The sequence below is a fragment of the Oryctolagus cuniculus genome, chromosome 6 (genome assembly GCF_964237555.1).
Source record: "Oryctolagus cuniculus chromosome 6, mOryCun1.1, whole genome shotgun sequence".
In the NCBI taxonomy this organism is placed as follows: Eukaryota; Metazoa; Chordata; class Mammalia; order Lagomorpha; family Leporidae; genus Oryctolagus; species Oryctolagus cuniculus.
In genome coordinates, this window is record NC_091437.1 from 128,744,536 (window position 1) to 128,765,718 (window position 21,183).

At 42.4% G+C, this 21,183-nt stretch overlaps 1 protein-coding gene across 28 annotated transcripts in view; it reads left to right on the forward strand.

The window, feature by feature from the left end:
* The first annotated feature begins 637 nt into the window (after nt 1-637).
* Nucleotides 638-21,183, forward strand: part of RIMS2 (regulating synaptic membrane exocytosis 2) — a 701,736-nt gene continuing 681,190 nt past the window's right edge. For 17 of the 28 annotated variants that reach the window (XM_051844697.2, XM_051844708.2, XM_051844703.2 and 14 more), the window contains exons 1-2: nt 655-795; nt 2,132-2,399. In XM_051844697.2, the coding sequence (XP_051700657.1) occupies nt 2,224-2,399 (176 nt within the window). In that variant the 5' untranslated portion in view covers nt 655-795; nt 2,132-2,223. Of the gene's footprint in view, nt 796-2,131; nt 2,400-21,183 lie in introns of those variants that run through there. The other 11 variants (XM_070075390.1, XM_070075386.1, XM_070075388.1 and 8 more) reach the window with 7 other exon arrangements.

The following is a 21,183-nucleotide window of genomic DNA, read 5'->3' on the forward strand; positions in this document are numbered from 1 at the left end:
AAACAGCATTTCGGTAAACTTTTCTTTTTTTAATTACAAGGCCTGAAAGGAAAAAAAAAAGTAGAAATTTAAGCTTAGAAATCACAAGAGACTTCCAAGGCTGCTTTGTCTGTCCCCAGCCCTCTTAAATTGGGAGCTAGTCAGTTGGTACCTGGGGAACAGGGGGAGGAGGGAGAGGGCTTACTACACACCAGCGAGGTAAATCTAATACACGCCCCAGAGGCTTTACATTGCTCATCGGCTATAATCCAGACAGCGGGGTAGGGGTGCGTACACACACACACGCACACCCACCCACCACCGTGTCCCGGTGGGCGCCGGCAAGAGCGCGCAGCAGAGCGGGCGAGCCCGGCCGGCCCCCGCCCCCCGCCAGGCCTCGTGCGCGCCCCGCCCCGCCCCCACCGCAGGCCCCACGCCCAGCCCGAGGCCGCGGCCGCCACCACCTTCCTCCACGAGTTCGTTTTTTCCTTTACTCTCGCCCTCTTTCACTGCGCCTCAGTCTCCGTGCTTCGAAAATCGGACTCGAACCCGCTCTCCTCCTTTCTCCTCAGAGTGGGCGCCAAACAAGGCCAAACAGGGAGAGGCCCTGGGCCCCAGCGCCGGCCCGTCCTTCGCCTCACGACGACCCTCACGGCCCTCCCACACAAACCCTAACTCTCCCGGTCTCACTTCCGCGCTCTCACTCAGCGCCTCGCCACGCATTCTCTGCCGCCGGCCCTGCTTTCCAGCGCCGCCTCACTCCACCCCCGACCTACCTGCGCTCCCCACTCGCTCGTCCCTCCCTCCGTCCCTCAGGTAACCCCTCGCGGGCCCCCACCCCCACGCTCTTCTCCCTCACGACCCCCAGGGGACCCCTCCCAGGCCCCCCCCCACACTCGCTGACCTCAGGGTCCCACACCTGGGCGCTCCTCCCACCCCAGCTCCGCCCCCGCGTCACCCCGTCACTCTGCGTCCCCGGACCCGCCACCCTGACAGTTCGCGACGGTCACTCCCCCCCCCCACCTGCCACACCTGGCCGTTCCCACCGGCGCCCGCTCACTCTTGCCCAGACTCCCGACGCCTCGGGCTCCCCTCCCTCGCTCCCCTTCTCCACACCCCCATCCCACACACTCAGGTCCATTTCTCCTTAGCGGCTGTCCCCCCGCCCAGCCCGGGAGTCGCGCTCCGGAGGAGTGGCCGCGGTCCGCCCGCCGGGCCCCGGCCGGCCTGGGCGGCGGGGAGGTGACGCGGCCCCCGCGGGAAGAGCCTGGGAGGCGGAGGGGCGGAGGCGGCGCGGGCAGCGGCTCTGAGCTGCGGCGGCGGCGGCGGCGGCGGCGTAAGGAGCTGGCCCTCTGCGCCGCCTCCACGGACCCAAGGGGCAGCAGCGGTGGCTGGGGGACCCCGGGCGCGCGCGTGATGCGAACGGGCCGGCGCCCGACCCCGCTAAGCGTCGGAGCTCGCTGGGATCCGGGCGTTGGCAACCGAGGGGCCCTGGCCCCAGCACTCCCCGCCTCCAGCCCCGCTTCTGCAGCCTAGCTCGCAGCGCGGGTCGGGGTCTCCGTGGCAGTCCCCCGTCGTCTCCCGGGAGGTCTTCCCTCCGCGGCGCGCGGGAGCCCCCCGTGACGCGACAGCCGGCGGGACGGCTGAGCTGCTTCTCTGGGAAATCGCCTCTGCTTCCTCACCGCCCTGGTCGCTCCCGCCTCCGCGCCCCTCGGGCCCGCGGGACGCCGCCTCCCGGCGCTCGGAGCCAGTTCCTCGGACTCCCCCGGGGGGCTGGTTCGCGGGCACCCCTCTCTCGGGCCAGGCGGCGCGCGTCCCCCGCCCACGCCCCGGCCGGGGACTCTGCGCCCCGGGCCGCGCGCCGCCCTCCCGCCTGCTCCCGCCAGTCACCCCACCCTTAGCCGTCCCCGCCACCTTACTCCACCACCCTCCCCCCGCTCGCGCACTCCGCGTCGGGGCCTCCAGCTCGCCTCTCCCCTGAGCCGCTCACTTGCCAGCCCTTCGCCCCCGGGAAGAAGAAACATTTCCCGTAGCGCACTCCTCAGTCCCCCCGCCCCCCGCGCTCGCCCTCCCCTCCCCCTTCTCTCGTTCTTGGGGGAGGGGGGCTGTCGCCTCGGATTGAAGGCCATTGATTTGTATGTATTTGTCCCAGCGCCGGAGGCTGCCCCAGCCGCCCGAGCAGGTGCCGCCGCAGCCAGTGGAGTCGCCTCCCTGCTTCCCTAGGGTGGTTCGGCTCCACCAAACATGTCGGCTCCTGTCGGGCCCCGGGGCCGCCCGGCTCCCACCCCGGCGGCTTCTCAACCGCCGCCGCAGCCCGAGATGCCCGACCTCAGCCACCTCACAGAGGAGGAGAGGAAAATCATCCTTGCTGTCATGGATCGGCAGAAGAAAGAAGAGGAGAAGGAGCAGTCCGTGCTCAAGTAAGGACCCGGCTCCATCTTCCCGCCTCCCTCCCTGCCCTCCGCCCCCTCGGTCGCTGCCCTGCGGCCGCCTGCGCGCCCTGGATCGCCGCCCTCCCTCCCGCCGGCGGCGCCCGGGCCACGAGGGCTGCGGCCGGGGCTGCTTTCTGGGTGTCAGGCGTGGGGGTGTGTGTGTCAGGGAGGGAGGGCGCCGAGGCCGGCGGAGGTGGGGTGGCGAGCCTTCGGCGGGTGTAATATTCCCCGTGCGCCCTTCCGGCCGTCCCTGCCGGGCAGTTCGGCTCCGGGGCCCGGCAGCGCTGAGGCTGAACCCAGGCTCGGCGCGTCCCTGTCCCTTTCCCACCGCCCCCGCGCGGAGGCAGTGACGGGGGCAAGGAATCCAATATGGCCGTGCACAGGTGCTCCCCGGCCGGACCCGAGCGGCGGCGCGCCGGCGGGGGAGGCGGGCGCCGGCGGGGAGCTCTCGTCCGGCCCCTTCGCAGCGCGGCTCGGCGCCCCGGCGCGAGGAAGGGCCGATCTGCCCGGGGTCGCCGCGGGCGGGAGGGCGGCGACGCGGGCCAGGGGCCCGAGCCCGGTCGCGTCTCGGGTGGGTGTGCGGCCGCCGCCATCTTCCAGCCCCTCCCCCTTGGTGGGTGCTAACACCCTGCACTCTGCTGCTCTTCCTAACTAGTAAATCTGTTTAATGCTGAAGAGAGTCCAGTTTCTGTGCTGACTGTAGCTTGGGATGCTCCCTACCTTGTGAAGTTCTGCTGCGAGTCTTGGTGCTCACAGTTTGGGCAGCCGGGATTTTGCCGAGGGTGGGAGGAGTGAGGGCAGCACTCGGGCGTCGGGTTAGAGGCGGTGTAACTTCAGCACCAGGGAGCTGTCCAGACAGGGTGCTCTGTTAGCCAAGAGATTGGTTTCTTCAGGTTTGCTTTTCAATGTTTTATGGTGATTAGATTTCTTAGTTACTACGTGAAAGGGATTGTGCAGAAGATGTGTAGCCTTTTTTACACTTTTCTCGTTCAATTTTCTTTCCTTTTTTATTTAAAATTAGTTGTTCATTAAGAGATCAACTTGCAATTTATTTGGTGGGGGCAGTTCTTTTGCATGTCATCACAAATACTTTTCCTATATTCTCCAATTTAATACAAAACTCAAAGTGGAGAGTTCTCTGTGAAGCCACTGCAGCACTGACCTCTACTCGTGTAAATTTTAAAAACAGGTAGTTGAGTCAGTGTTCTTAAATTCACGTATAAAGGAATAATATGTTTTCATATTTTAATGAAAATACTGTTTTAAATAATTTAAAGTACCAAATTCATGTCAAATAGCCGTAATTTACAGAAAGGTACTATTTAATCACAAAATATTGAAGGACTGAGAGAACAAGTGTATTCCTGACATAGCAACTGAAATTAAAAATTACTTCTTCAAAGCTGACTTCTGAGTTTGAATACTTATTGGGAGTGTGTTTTATTATGGGCCTGTGAAATTAAAACAGTTGATTTACATAGTTTATTTCAGTTAATGGAACAATAAGGCATTATTTTTTAAAAGCTTTTTCAGTATATGCCTCACTTTGTCTAACTTCATTATGTATGTTAACAGTGCTAACCTTTTGATATTTATATATATGAATTAATAATTTTTACAGTAATTATAGAATATGTTCTCAAAATCATGCTAGAACAAAATATAGATGTATTACTTTTACCAATATATTTATATGTAAAATGTCTTTTTTTAAAAAATAGTATGCTAAGTGATAGTGTTTATTGGCCACTTCACTATAGTTATGTCTGTTTATCATTTTAATATATAAAAATTCAGTTGAACTTTGAGTTTTGAATTAGGATTGCTCAAAGTGCACAAAATATTTTGTTGGGAGAGTGTTGTAAAAGGCTTTTTCAGGTAGCTACATGTATATATTTTACATCCATATGCAAACTACTTATCTATGCAAATATAAATAATGTTTGTGCCTTCATATCTCCATAGTTTAGGTGGAAACATTTTCTAAGTGTATATTTATACAATCTATGAAATTATATCCATGAAAGCATATATTCAGATTTATTTAATTATTTGCATTTTTCTACCTGAGTCTTGGGAAGGAGCCTCACCTCAAAATGGCCTACATGGCTGCAGAATTATATTTATATTTATTAACAAAAAGTTACTTGGAGGTTAGAATATAGTATTTGAAAATTTACTTGAAATGTTTATATAATAAAATAAGAGCAGGCAAGGAAAATGAAGACAAGAATGAAGTTTATAGTGGAATTATAGAAATGAGAGACAAATCATTTTGAAGAATTTGACATGTTAATCACATATTAGTAATGGATATTAAATAAAAGCATAATATATAATAAAATATTACTATCATTTTTCAATGATTAAATCATAAAGTTTTAGGGTTCATTTGTCTGATTATGACTATACTATTCTTTGTTTCAATTTAGTGATGTCCATCTAATTGCATGTTATTATCAATTCTTGAGAGAAGGTCATGGGTAGAGAGAAACAAACCTGAAACTAAAAATCATCTCTGTTGTCTCTTAACAACTGAGTTAAAAATTAAGTTTGATGTGTGCAGAGATTGAAACTGTTAGATAAAAATATTTTTGCATGAACTCTGTGTTTCAGTATTCATGTTAAGCATTAATACAAAGTGAGATGTTCATACACAAGGCCATCACAAGATGATACATTGTAATACAGGAAAAATATTAAAGCTTACATTCTTTTATTTGAAAAAGAAATAAATTTTATTAATATTTCATACATGGATTGGCTATTGTGAGATACATATAATTTGTAAATAAATACGTGTATATTAAGAGGTTCATGTGTGAGATAATTTTAATGAGAGAGGAGAGCAATCAAAGCAGACTGTGACTCCTGCAGTAAGCTATCTCCTTAGTAGCCTGAGTAGTTGGGGAAATTACTTATACTTAATTGTCAGTAATTTTTTCAAAGTCCTGATGAACATCCACATAGGAAGTCTTCTATGAGCATCAAGTAATAGGTTGTACAAGTGAATGAGATGCTATAATTTTGGAAACATTTTTATAATTCAATAGATTCCTGTTCAGTAATTCCTTTTTAAAATAGTTATATGAATTCTGGTAGCATTTGTGATCTATATAATTTAGTATATCAGTAAAATTTGTCATGTCTTTTTACTGAGTAACATTTTTAAGCTTTGTCTTTCAAGACTGTAAACTTGTTGAGGGCAAGATAATTTTCCCTTTTTTGGTGTTTGTATTTTGAACATCCTTAAGACTGGCACATAATAGGTACCTAATAAACAATGATGTTTTGAACTGTGGTAATGTTAATGAGGCAGTTTATCAATTTTGTAGGAAAGTAAAGAATTATGTGTTGGAAGAAAAACATAGTCTATTGAAAGTTCTATGAAGGTACTTCAAAAAGTTCATGTAAAATGGAATTAAAAGAGAAGTTTATTTTGGTATCCTCACCCCATTTGAAATCTATTCATACATGAGGTCTTTGGAAAGTTCATGGAAAATGTGTATCATGAAAAAAGTATTCATGGATTTCAACTTTTTGAACCCAAATTATCTTTTAATTCTGGTTTTCATGAACTTTTTGAGGTCCCCTGCAGTTCATTATTATTATTATTATATTTTTGCTTTTGTTTTGGTGTGGTATTGTGAAAAAGTATGAGGAGAACAAATCCACTAAAGTCAATAGAAAAGTAAACTCAGTAAATATTTGTTGAGTTTGAACTATGTACATACGTAGTCTTTTAGATAAAGTGGTTTTGTAGCACATATTAAGGAATGTGTTTTTAGATGTGTATATTATCTTTCATCCTCAGTTTAGATTTTCTGTTAAGTGTTAAAGGGATAATTTAATCCCCAGATAAAGGAAGACAATAGGTTAAAATTTCCATGAAACATTAAGGTAACAACTGGTTTATCTTTCACACATAGATGAGTAGTTCCATTTTTTTAAACAATTCATTTTTAAAAGGAATTTCCAAAGTCAGTTTACAAATTCTTCATTCAATATGTAAAATATGCATATGGTACAAGATTTCTTAGCTACTTATTTCCTCTACCCAGAGGCAATAACTTCTACAGTATGTTATATGTTCTTCCAGAGATACTGTATGTATAAGTAAGTTTCTTAACTAGTACCATATTTATGTCTACTTAAGACTTTTCTAAATAGAGGAGTTATGTATGATATGTCATAAGGGCTCTTTTCCACATTCTTGCCAACTCAGTGTGTGGTATTCTTTGTAAGTATTTTGGTGAAAAATATTCCACTGTAGATTTTAGTTTTGAATTTTCTTATTAGTGAGAGCCTTTTACATTGTTTTACAGCTTTTTGTGTTTGGTTTTCTGTTAGTTTTAGTGATTTGTGGGAGCTCTTTCTATGTTATTAATTTTATGTCCTTGTTTATGTCTTTTTTTAACTGGTCAGAATTAAAAAAAAGTGTATTTGAATTTGTTACACCTTTGTTTCATGGTTTTTGGATCTGTGATCTACTTAGGATGACTGTCAACATTCTAATACTTTTTAAAAAACCTAACATATTTTCTTTACTTAGCATGTCACATAAATGATGCAATTGAATTATAAATCTTTTAAATTAAAAGTATTAGTATACATGTAAATTACCATTGCCATTGCCAAAAGATGAAAACCCTTAGTTTTTAAGGATTCAAATGTTTTCTAAAAAATGGGTTCCCATTTTATGAGAAAGTGCCAATGCATTTTTCATATAGATTCTGTTTCAAAGTAAGGACAGTTAAATAACAGCTTCCTGTTGATAATTCATTTTGGTAAAAGTGAATTATACTGGGTGATGAAAAAAATAGTGGAGGCAAATGTGATAGACAATGAGTTTGCATTTGAAACTTTTACTGTTAATAATTATAAGTTCTCACTTCTGTTATTAAACTCAGAAGAGTTTCCTCATCTATGGTATCTGAGTAATAACATTTCTAAAGGATTATTGTGATCATTAGAGACTAAGGGTCCAGTGATAATCACTGTTGTTTACTGGTAATTGATAGTTCTCTTTAAGCCTTAATTTTATCATAGAATTCCTTGTGAAGTCTTTTTTTTTTTTTTTTAAGATTTATTTTAGAGGCACAGTTACAGAGAGAGAGAGAGAGAGAGAGAGAGAGAAATCTTCCATCCCCTAGTTCATTCCTCAGATAGCCATAATTGCCAGAGCTAGGCCCATCTGAAGCCAGGAGCCAGGAGCTTCTTTTGTGTCTCCCATGTGAGAACAGGGGCCCAAACACTTGGGCCATCTTTCACTGCTTTCCCAGGCCATTAGCAGGGAGCTGGATTGGAATTGGAAAAGCCAGGTCTCGAACCAGTGCTCATATCGAATGCTGGAACCACAGGCTGAGGCTTAACCTACTATGCCACAGCACTGGCCTCCCTTGTGAAGTCTTCTAATTTTCTCAAAATTGAGAGATTCTTTTCCTTGTCTACTAAGAAGCCAAATTTTGTCTGGAAGGCTTTTAAATAACTTCATTATTGTCTGGACATCTAGGGATAGGAAAAGGGAGGGTGATGACTTGGAAGCAGTTTATTCAGCAGAAACACTTCTGATAACTAAAGCATAGCGATGGAAATAATGCTGATACTAAGTTATTGGTTATTGATTGTCACAGGTGAATGTGGGGGGACTAGTTAGTAGAAACTACTTTGTAATTGTCCATAGAATTTCCTGGGATCAATTTTTTGTCCTTTGATTTAACCAAAAATATGTATTTACATATTTGTTCTATTTTTATTATAAATGAGAATCTAGAGAACCTTATCAGGTACTCTGAATAATAAACATTCTGAAGCATGTCTATTAGAGCTTAGAGTGTTCATCTTCACATTGCCTCTCAGAAACTTGTAATCATGCAAAGGCAATCTTTGCATGATTATTTCTTTCTTGTCCTTCTGGTCCTAGCTTCAAATTTGCATTTTTAGGGAGCTCTTTCCTGGCCAGGTATTCTTAAGTAGATTATTCCTTTTATTCTTCATCTCAGCTTCTTTTACATTTTCCTAATTATGTATGGTCTGTCTATGCTTCTAAGATTGTAAACTCCCAAAGAGCAGGTAGCATATCTGTCTCATTCAGCATTGTATCTTCAACTTCTAATACAATGCATTGCACATAGTAGACCTAAAAAGTATTAGTTGGGTGAATAAATGAACCATTGAGAATGAAATGCTATGTTATTTTAGGTCATACTTTCAAGGCAAAATCCAATAACTTAGAAGAAACAGCTTAGTAATGATCTTATTTTCTAAGTCAAATTAATTTTTAAACATATTCCCAATTTTACTAATTTCACCTGAAAGCAAACTTAACAATGTTTGTATATAATTGCAACATATCTTTCTTTTGGACTAAGAGCATGTCTGTCTTGACTAGAAACTAGAAGGGATTTTTTAAATTTAAGGACTACTAGGAATTATGAAATATTTTGCTTGAAAATGATTACTTTGAAGCTATTAAAATTTTTCCATTGGGAGGAGGCATTTAGCCTAGTAGTTAAGTTGCCCACGTGCCACATAAGATGCCTAGGTTTGAATCCAGTCCTTGGCTCCTGATTCCAGCTTCTTAGCAGTGCAGACCTGGGGCATCAGGTGATGGCTCAAATATTTGGATTCCTTCCACCCACTTGGGAGACCTGAATTGGGTTTCCTTCTCCTAATTCTGGCCCTGGCTCAGCCTAGACCATTGTAGGCATTTGACAAGTGAACCATCAAATGGGATTGCTCAATCTGCCTGTCTCCGTTTCTGTTTCTCTACCTCTCAAATTATATTGTGTTTGGCAGGGCTGAGTGACAAGTAGTACATAAAAAGCCTTAGATAGAAATAGTTCATCTCTTCCAGGACAAAGCCTAAGAGAAGTGTAAAGTGTAGGGACTGGCGCTGTGGCGGTGCTGGTGAGACGCTGCCTGTAGTGCATCCCATATGGGCACCAGTTCGGGTCCTGGATGCTCCAGTTCTGATCCAGCTCTCTGCTATGGCCTGGGAAAGCAGTAGAGGATGGCCCAAGTCCTTGGGCCCCTGCACCCGCATGGGAGACCCAGAAGAAGCTCCTGGCTTCTGGTTTTGGATTGGCACAGCTCTGACCATTTCCACCAATTGGGGAGTGAACCAGCAGATGGAAGACCTCTCTCTCTTTCTCTGTCTGCCTCTCTTCTCTCTGTGTAACTCTGACTTTCAAATAAATAAATAAATAAATCTAAAAAAAAAAGAAATGTAAAATGTAATGAACCATACTACAATGATGTTTTTAGTATATTATATCTATAGTAAATAATATGTCAGATTAATCTTATAAATAGTTTGTTGTTTCTTTGGTATTGTTTTGAGAGTTCCAGACAGTTTATCCTACTGAAATCTCTAGAAATTATGAGTGGTATTAGTCCCCCATTCTCTGGTTCACTCCCTAAATGCCCACAACAACCAAGGCTGGGCCAGTTTAAATCCACAAGGCTGGAACTCCGTTTGGATCCCCCATGTTGGTAGCAGACACCCAAGTACTTGAGCCATCACCTGCTGCCTTCCTGGGGTGTGTATTAGCAGGAAACTGAATCAGTAGTGGAGGTGAGATTCCAACTTGGATGTAAATGTCCCAAGCAGTGGTGTACCCACTATGCCACAGCTGTTGTCCAGGTCAAAATACATTTAACCATTACCCACTCACCCTTAAGGAGATCATTGTAAGAAACATGGTAAACCGCAGTTAGAACATTATTTAATTAATAAGTGCTACCATCCTACTTTGCACAGTGTATTGCGGATATATTCTTGGGGAGCTGACACCTATTCTGAACCTCAAAGGATGAGTAGATGCTAGTCAAACATTGGATGAAAACATTCCAAGTAAAAATATTAAAACGCCCAAGTATTCTATCCCCAAATAACCCTTTATTTGTGAAAGATGCATGATGTGTTGGGTGTGGTCAAGAAACTCATTTGAAGTGGTTCAGAAGAACATAGGATTTAAATGGAGGTGTGCTGGTAGAGGAGCCTGGAGAGATGGCAAGGGTCAGAGTTAAATAAAACTTATACACTATTCTTTGGATTTGAATTTAATAATGAAGGCAATTGGAAATCATGGAGGGATTTTAAACAGTGACACAATATAATCAGACTTGTGCTAAAAAAAATCCCCCCTCTTACAAGAGATAATGGATTGATGAGAAGGTATAATACTAGAGATAATGTCACTGATTGGATTCTTTCAATAATTTGAGTGATGTATGATGAAGATATACAATAAGGCAGTAGAGGTGGAGGAGGAGAATGAAGTCAGGGTTTTGAAAAATTTAGATCTGAATTTCAAGAATTTGGCAACTGTGTGAAGAGAGTGTATCTGGGATTGATAACATGAATGAAAGTATGAGAAGTGACTAAGCTTAGGATGTACAAGGGTGGACTGGAAGATAATATAGCAGTAATAAAATATGAAAAAGAGAGAATGAACTAAAGAGAGGACGAAGAATAAAGGAGATAAAGAAAAATCCATTCATAATTAGAATGAACCCTGCTTGGTATCTTAGTTTATAAACTTTTTTTCCTACTAGACATATTCACACCATGTGATGTTTTGTTTGCTTTCTCCATTCATTTCATTTCTTTTTTTTTTTTAGGTTTATTTATTTATTTGAAAGTCAGAGTTACACAGAGAGAGGAGAGGCAGAGAGAGAGAGAGAGAGAGTGAGAGAGGTCCTCCATCTGATGGCTCACTCCCCAGTTGGCTGCAATGGCTGGAGCTGTGCCAGGCCGAAGCCAGGATCCAGGAGCTTCTTCTGGGTCTCCCACGCGGGTGCAGGGGCCCTAGGACTTGGGCCACCTTTTACTGCTTTCCCAGGCCATAGCAGAGAGCTGAATTGGAAGTGGAGCAGCCAGGTCTCGAACTGGCGCCCCTATGGGATGCTGGCGCTTCAGGCCACTCTGCCACAGCATTGGCCCCCTCCATTCATTTCTAAACGAATCTCTCTACTTTTATGTTTACCTTCTCTGATCCAACCTCTGCAATATTTCAACTCTCTAAGTTACACTGTGTTTTAAAATTCCCAATATTCTTTAGTCCTCTCTCATTTTCTTTAGTATAAAGTCCAAACGCCTAGGCATGTCAAACAAGGCCCTCTGTGGTGTTTTATCAATCTTTGCCATCTCAGTCTTTCATGAACTCACTGGTTTTATTTCTATCAACCTTTTTGAAGTTGGTTCCTTTTTTTTTTTTTTTTTTAAATTTTACTTTTATAGTTTAGCACATTCCTACCAGTTCTTAGCTTATATTCATCTCAGGTTTCCAACTTGTTGAAAAGTGGGTTAGATGACTCTCTTATGCTCCCATAACTCTTACTGCATGCCTGTATCATAGTTCTTAATTAATACTTAATAGCCTGGGTGCTGGGTTCTAGTCTCGGTTGCTCCTCTTCCAGGCCAGCTCTCTGCTGTGGCCCGGGAGTGCAGTGGAGGATGGCCCAAGTGCTTGGGCCCCTACACTGGCATGGGAGTCCAGGAGGAAGCACCAGGCTGCTGGCTTTGAATCAGCGTAGCTCCAGCCGTAGCAGCCATTTGGGGAGTGAACCAACGGAAGGAAGACCTTTCTTTCTGTCTCTCTCTCACTAACTCTGCCTGTCTAATAAAAAATTATATAAAAATACTTAATAGCCAATATTTATTGATAACAGAGGGGATAGCTGCTACTACTTCAAGAAATGATTATATGGTATTTGGTGGCCACATTTGCAAGAAGTTTCATTGTTAATTTTCTTCACCATGAAAGCTGTTGGTTATGGTGCATGGTATTAATTAAACTAATGATCAAGTGGTGAGAAACATAAAATATGTGAGAACAAAATGTAGTAAATAAATATTATTTCCGTTAAAAATTCATTTAATTATCATTTATTCAAGGTTGTGAGAGATTAAGCCATTGTTTGGTTGTGGCAGTCACTTTTTTGTTGTTTTTGTGTTACCTATTTTTAAATTTGAAATAGTAATTGTCACAATTTTAGAAACCACCACCAGCAAAATTCCCTGGCAATAATGCAGTTGATATTACTGGGGTAGAAGCCTAAATGAATCTTGAAAGAATGTGTGGAAGATCATCTTGTAGGAATGTTTCAAAAGGGAAACAGAAATTTAAATTCAAAGAAACCTTGAGTCTAGACATTTAAATGATGTGCTAGTGAAGAGCATATACAGTTTTGAAGTCATAGAATCTTTAAGACCAGGTTCAATGTCTAGCCTACAAAGTGAGAAAATTAAATTTTTGGATGATTAAGAGTATAAAGAATATTTGTATATGGGCAGTGACCACTCTCCAATCTTGTTAACAAGAACAAGGTAAAATGGTAACAAGGTAGAGCCAAAGAAATGAACCAGTTGAGTGTCTGCAATAAGCTGTTTCATTTGAGGTAATCTATGGTTAAGGTTATCGTATTCAAAGAAAATTTTCAAAGCCTGTAACATGTTTAATTTTTCAAGAGTTTTTCCTCTAGTGTTCAACTAAAGTTCAGATGATAAAATTTCAGTCTTTTTTTTTTTCTTTTCTTGATGTAATGAAAGCTTGGAGTACCCCCACAGGCAGTCTTGTTGTGGTATTTTAGGTTGTCACAGCTGAGGATCTGAGAAGGAACACAAGGAACTAGAAGAAAGAAGTGTAAATTCAGGAGCATGAGACTAGTATGCAGTTTTTAATCTTAAGCCTTCCCCACTTAGGGTTTTATTTGAATTTAAATGTGTTTGTATACTTGTAACAGGAACTGAATGAGGGAACTAACATTTGTTCAGTGTTTATGTGCTAGGATTCGGGTCACAAAGCTTATAGAGGAACAATGATTTGTACCAAGAGCTTTGTAACTTCAAAATCTTTTCACTTTCCATCACATTTCCATTTAGTCTTGTGGAAAACAGTAAAATCATAGTGTTTAAATCCTTGGAGTTAGCCTGGGTTGATGAATTCCACTCTGTGTCTAGGTAGCTGTGTAACTCAGTGTGTTTATCTGTAAAATGAGTTTAGAGGATTAATTGAGTTTACACTTGTAAAGCCCTTATGGAATTGCCTAGCATGTAATAAATATATAAGTGTTTGTTAGATAAATAAATTAGGAGAGAAGAGAATTGATAGCTACAGAGATTATCAATTTCTTCAAAAAGTACTTTTGTGAATTCCCAGGTTTTCAATACCTAAGGAAAGGACATTACCACTATCTTTACTAAAGTAAGATCTGATCTTCCAATTTATATCTAGTATTCTTCGTGTTAGTTTGCTATTACTTCTCTAACAAATTTAGTGGCTCAAAACAACACAAATTTGTAGGTTAGAAATCTGACATGGACCTCACTGTGCTAATATCAAGGTATAGTCAGGGCTATCAGGAAGCTCTAAGAGAGAATTCTTTGCTCATTTGGGTTTTTGAGAGAGGTGGTTGTTTCACTTCTAGGACTGTGATCCCATTTCCTTATTGAATCACTGTTGAGGGCCTATCTTACCTCCCAGAGGCCTCTCTATGGTACTTACATATAGACCCCTATACTTTGAATTAGCTGTAAAGTGTTGAATCCTTCTCATGATTCTCTTTCTCTGATTATTTTGTCATTGCATCTCTCTGCCCACAGCTGGGAAAATTTTTCCTCTTTTAAGGACTCATGTGATTCCATTGGGCCTACTCATATTTCAGAATAATTTTTTCATTTTTAATCACATCTATAAAGTTCTTTTGCCACATAAGAAAGCATGTTCCTGGGATTAGGACAGACTGTCTAGTAAGTACTAATAGATAGGAGTTTAGCTGTTTATATTTTTCATAAAGAAAACACTGTACTAGTCTTACTATTAAAAATGTATTTTGGGCTAGCGCCGTGGCTCACTAGGCTAATCCTCTGCCTGCGGCGCTGGTACTCCGGGTTCTAGTCCGGGTCGGGGCGCCGGTTCTGTCCCGGTTGTTCCTCTTCCAGTCCAGCTCTCTGCTGTGGCCCAGGAGGGCAGTGGAGGATGGCCCAAGCGCTGGGTCCTGCACCCATATGGGAGACCAGGAGAAGCACCTGGCTCCTGGCTTTGGATCTGCGCAGCGCGCTGGGCATAGCAGCCACTTGAGGGGTGAACCAATGGAAGGAAGACCTTTCTCTCTCTCTCTCTCTCTCTCACTGTCTAACTCTACCTGTCAAAAAAAATGTATTTTGTATTCAGAGATATAAATTCTAGAGTAATGTCTCTAAAGTAGTATATTACAGTGCACTTTTTCTTGGATTTATAATACTATTTTGCCCTCAAATCACTACCAATTTGCTCTTCACTTTTAATTTTTTTAAGTTTCTTCCTTGTTACCAGTCACGGAGGGGAGGGTGGTTACCTGAACGAGTCTCATGGGTTCTTTTATTCAGCTTAGTATAGAAATAAAAAGCTGGTAAACAGTTTGTAAAGAGGCACAAACTTTTATTCAATTGGCAAGTGACAGAGAAAGCGTCTGGTCTGAGAGGAGACCAGGTGGAGTGCCTGAGCTGGACACTGGCTTGAGGAAGTGTCCCGTTTTTTTTTTTTTTTAATATTTATTATTTATTTGAAAGTCAGAGTTGTACCGAGAAAGAAGGAGAGGGAGAGAGAGAGAGAGAACGAGAGAGAGTCTTCCATCTGCTGATTCACTCTCCAATTGGTTGCAACAGCCAGAGCTGTGCCGATCTGAAGCCAGGAGACAGGAGCTTTTTACGGGTCTCTCATGTGGGTGCAGAGGCCCAAGGACTTGGACCATCCTCTACTGCTTTCCCAGGCCATAGCAGAGAACTGGATTGGAAGTGGAGCAGCCGGGACTTGAACTGGCACCCATATGGGATGCCGGCATTGCACCGCCTGGTGGCTTTACCCGCTATGCCACAATGCCAGCCCCGTGTCCCACTTTTTAAGGCATTGCTATTTGCTCACTGGGTCATCCTATTGAGGAGTGCCCATTGGACAGGAGTTTCACTTATGTATGTTGATTGGCTTGGGGCTCAAGGAAATAGCGGGGATCCTCTGGAGACTGTCTCCTTAGGGCCTCAGACCCCCTCCTCTGCTAGCTCTGGGTGAAAGATTGCAGCTACCCTGAATATGTGATTTAAGGCTGCAAGGTCACACATGCAGCACAAGAAGCTATTAGTAGGGGAGATGCCAGTTGGCCTGGAGACAGGCTTTCCAGCCAAGCTGACAGTTTGCTTGTGAAGGACATTCTACCTATGTCCGAAGGGGCCCACAGACTCCCAGCCCCACTGACCGGCCTCACTCTTAAATTAAGATGTTGGTGTAGAGGCCAGTGTTGCAGTGCAGCAAGTTAAGCCGCTGCCTGGGACACCAGCATCCTATATCCAAGTGCCAGTTTGAGTCCATGCTGCTCTGTTGTAAGTTCGGTTCCCTGCTAATGCTCTTGGGAAGGCAACAAATGCTAATCCTTGACCCCTGCCAACCACGTGGGAGACCCAGTTGGAGTTTCTGGCTCCTAGCTTCAACCTGGCCCGCCCGGGCTGTCGTGGTCATTTGGGGAATGAACCAGCAGGTGGAAGATCTTTTGCCTTCCCTCTTTCTGCGTCACTCTGCCTTTCAAATAAATAATTTTTTTTTTTTAAGATATTGGTCTAACCAGGAATGTGGCGGAGGAATTGGAGGTAAGGTGTGTGAGTTCTATACTCTGCAAATAAAGGGGATATACTGTTTCTGAGTAATCATTTTAGTTAATAATTGTATTTATTTTTATAGGGGAAGGAATAATTTTACCACATGAACTAACATAGTGGGAAATGTTTCTAAATGTAGTCAGTTTCCAATGGTCATTTTTAATGACTCAGCATAATCTTTATATTGTAGTGTGAGTAGTAATCTTTTCATGGTGTAATTTTTCTTGACATGTTTGAAGAGCCATTTCGTATCCTTTAATTAGTGTGCCTTCATATGTTACTTTTTTTTTTTGGTAATTATTAGCCAGGAGTCTGGTTTAATGAAAAGCTGGAGTATGTATTAGGACTCTATGATAGAATTTAAAATATATTAATTGTTTTAACTTAGGTATAGAAACATTAAAAATAGCTATGAAATGAAATAGAAAAAGTAATCCGAAGTTATCTTTAAAAACTGGCAATATAAATTCATATTGCATTTTATGGCTTTATGTTAAGATACATTAGATACGAGAATGTAATCAGGAGATGAAAACAATAGTAATTTGAGGGGCCAAGCGCCGTGGCTCACTTGGTTAATCCTCTGCCTGCAGTGCCGGCATCCCATATGGGCACCAGGTTCTAGTCCCGGTTGTTCCTCTTTCCAGTCCAGCTCTCTGCTGTGGCCCGGGAGTGCAGTGGAGGATGGCCCAAGTGCTTGGGCCCCTGTACCCACATGGAAGTCCAGGAGGAAGTACTTGGCTCCTGGCTTCCGATCGGCGTAGCTCCGGCCGTAGCGGCCCTTTGGGGGGGTGAACCAACGGAAGGAAGACCTTTTTCTCTGTCTCTCTCTCACTGTCTAACTCTAGCTGTCAAACAAAACAAAACAAAACAAAACAATAGTAATTTGAGCAGGGACAGTTTAATATGAGGGTACTTCAAAAAGTTCATGGAAAAGTGGAATGAAAATAAACATTAAGGGGCAAACATTAAGTCACTATTTGGGACTCCTGCATCCCATATCTGGGTGCTGGCTTAAGTCCTGGCACCTCTGTTCCATTTTCAGCTTCTTGTTCATGCACCGTGGGACAGTAGCAGTTGATGGCTCAAGTTCTTGAGTCCCCACAACCCATATGGGAGACCCACATGGAATTATGGGCTCCTGGATTTGGCCTGGCCCAACCCTGGCTATTGTGGGCATTTGGAGTGTGAACCAGTGTATGGAGGATATCACTCTCTATTTTTCTTTCAGAAAAGTGAAAATAAACATGAAATAAAGTTAAGTTGATTTTGATACAAAAATACTGGAAACCTATGCATAGTTATTTCATAATATGTATTTTCTGTAAACTTTTGGAAGACCCTTCATATGCATGGATTTAAAAATTTTTATTTATAAAAAACTTAAAAAGCAGTTATTATATTAACTTTTTATATTTTATTTTATCTCTTTGAGAGGCAAGAGAGATAGAGATAGAGAGCACACTTCCATCCTGTGGTTCACGACAGAAATATGTGCAATGGCTGGGACTGGGCTGGGCCAGGAGCCAGGAGTTCAGGTCTCCCACATGGGTGTCAGGAACTCATTTACTTGACTCATCACCTGCTTCCTCTCAGAGTCTGTACTGGTGAGAAGCTGGAGTTGGGAGCTGAAGCTGCGAATCAACTCTAGGTATTTTGATGTGGGACAGGGGCATCATAACTATTAGGCTAAATGCCCTTGCGTTACAATTTTTTTTATTAACAGGTAATATTTGTACATTTTTATGTGGCACAGTGCAGTATTTTAACACATGTATATAATATATATGGATAAAATTAAGCAATTACCATTTCCATTTCCTTTTCTTTATGGTTGGGACCCAGAGGCTCTCTTCTTGGTTATTTATACAGTATATAATAGATGATTGTGACTAGAGTTGTTTGAACCAAAGTAAACCTATCCATTTTCCATTAACGTTTGACCATCATGTAAATGCTTATTAACCTATAGCAGTGAGCAGCCATTTCTTCTAGGACTGAGGCAAAAGTACCCAGAAAAAACCCCACGGACTCAGAGAGGCTGTTTCTTTAAAGCCATCTTTGGAGGGTGTGGCAATAGCTCATTTAACTGCCAAAGGCTGGGTCAGGCAAACAGGAACTCCTCCTTGGGGGTGTTGATGGGACTTGCTCAGAAGCTGGATGCTTGCTTTGGAAAATCATGGGGAGATCACCTACTGGGAAGCCAGTGAGACTTGTTGAGAAACTGCCTGCTGGGATGCCACTAAAATTTGGTAGAAATATTCCTTCTGGGGTGCTGGTGAGATATAATAGGAGGCTGAGTGCCCCTGCATGTCCATGAGGTCCCGGCAGCAAGTACTATAGCAAAAACAAAAACAAAAACAAAAACAAAACAAAACAAAACACAGAATGACCAGAACCTGGAAAAGAAGTCCCTTCTTTAATGTTACCATGGCTCCCTCTACTGATGAAGTTTATCATTGTTTCAACTGGCAAAGTAGAAATTGTGACAAGAGTCCAGATTCACTACAAAAAGCAGGTCACAGAAGGGTGGATTTGGACCTGAGAGACAATAAATTTATATTTTATGTCTTCAAATATAGCATTTTAAAATAGCATAGACTTACTTATTCCTTATGCTACAAGTTTTTCTGGGTCACTTGAGGTCCCTGTGTCATCTTTGTTCTGGGACACAGGCTAGTGTAGAAGGTACCATCTGGAACGTGGTGAGCAAATAAAAAGGGACACTGTGGTAAAGTTATCTGTTACAGTCTCCTTTCAGAAATTCATGCGCTGGCGCTGTGGCTCACTAGGCTAATCCTCCGCCTTGCGGCGCCGGCACACCGGGTTCTAGTCCCGGTCGGGGCGCCGGATTCTGTCCCCGTTGCCTCTCTTCCAGGCCAGCTCTCTGCTGTGGCCAGGGAGTGCAGTGGAGGATGGCCATTGGAGGGTGAACCAACGGCAAAGGAAGACCTTTCTCTCTGTCTCTCTCTCTCACTGTCCACTCTGCCTGTCAAAAAAAAAAAAAAAATTCATGCACAACTTCTGCTCACATTTCATTGGCCCAAGGAAGTTACAGGAGCATACCTGACTCACGGTAGAGAAGTACAATCCTACCATGTATGGAGGGAATTGGGAATATTTGTTGAGAAAATATAACTAGAATTGGCATCAGAAAATTTCATTATATAAGATAATTATTTATAGTTTTCCCTTTAAAATTTTGTCTGATTTGCTTTGTAGTTCTTAGGAATTTTACTGAACAATAGCATTAACAGACATTCATGGTGCTTTTAACTTCTGGGTCAGTGAACTCAGACTAGACAATGAGCTTAGTCATTTGTATAAAACAGTGAAGCTGAGAATAAGCATATGCATCAGGCAATATTTTTATAAATATTAGAAGCAAATATACTTTATTTAATTTTGAAAATTTTGCTGTTACTTTGCATTTATAAGAAATAGGAAATGTTTATACTGAAAAAAAGACTTTCATATATGGTTCATCTTGGATTACGAATATAAAATAAAATCTAGATATTTGGATTAGAGCCCTGCTCCATCATTTACAAGCTATGTTATTTTGAGGAAGTCAGTCAAACTTCCTATACCATATAAAATGAAGATTAAAAACACAGATCCATAATCCCTTAACTGATACCTGTGCCAGATATTAGAATTCAAGTATTTTGGATTTTAGGAATGTAAAGTTGTATATTTAAGTATATATATGTATATATAAGTGTATATAAGTATATACATATATATATATATATATATATATATATATATATATACACTATATAAGGTATAACTCTTCAGGGTCAGGACAGCAGCTCCCAATCAAACATATAAATATTCCTCTAGTGCAATATATGAGTATTTAGAAATGGGTTAAACAAAGACAATATATAGTCTGAGGTCAGGGATTTTTTTCCCATACTTACAAGAAAATTTCTTGTTTTATGGGCTTTTTGGTTTTGGGGATTGTGATTAAGGAATTATGGACTTATAGTATCTTTATCATAGGATTAAAATGATACTATATAAGTGAAAGTGCCTATGAGCTAAAAATTGATGTAATATGTTAATTTTTGGCCATTGATGTTATTTATTATCACTTGGCACTTAATATTTTTTAAAGACTTATTTATTTATTTATTTGAAAGGCAGTGTTGCAGGAGGCAGAGACAGAGAGAGGTCTTCCATCTACTGGTTCACTCCTCAAATGGCCACAACGGCTGGAGCTGGGCCAATTCAAAACCAGCAGCCAGGAGCTACTTCTCCCATCTGGGTGTAGGGGCCCAAGGATTTGGGCCATCTTCTACTGCTTTCTCAGGCCATAGCAGAGAGTTGGATCAGAAGTAGAGCAGCTGGGTCTTGAACCTGCACCCATATGGGCTGCTGGCACTGCAGGTGGCAGCTTTACTTGCTATGTCACAGTGCCAGCCTCTTAATATAATATTTAATGGAGGGGGCCAGCGCCGTGGCTCACTTGGTTAATCCTTCGCCTGCGGTGCCAGCATTCCATATGGGCACCGGTTCTAGTCCTGACTGTTCTACTTCCAATCCAGCTCTCTGCTGTGGCCTGGGAAAGCAGTAGAAATGGACCAGATACTTGGGCCCCTGCACCTGCGTGGGAGACCGGGAAGAAGATCTGGGGAATGAACCAATGGAAGGAAGACCTTTCTCTCTGTCTCTCCCTCTCACTGTCTGTAACTCTACCTCTCAAATAAATAAATAAAATCTTAAAAAAATATTTAATGGAAACACTTGAAAAAGGTTTTGCTGCTGTAAGCTCATGTACATAATTCAATATTTGAGTCTTTATTGATTCCATATCATTTGAGTTTTAATGAAAGATAATTTAAATTATGCTGTTGCCAGAAAGAACTTTACAAATAAAAAATCTGATCATATAATTCTTTGTTTTTAATTTTTATTTTTTAAAAGATTTATTTATTGATTGATCATATAACTTTTTTTTTTAAAGATTTTGTTTATTTGAGAGGCAGAGTTACACTCAGAAGAAGAGACAGAGAGGCCTTCCATCTGCTGGTTCACTCCCAAATGCCTGGCTAGGGCTGAGCTGATCTGAAGCCAGGAGACAGGAGCTTCTGGTCTTCCACAAAGGGTGCATGGGCCCAACCACTTAGGCCA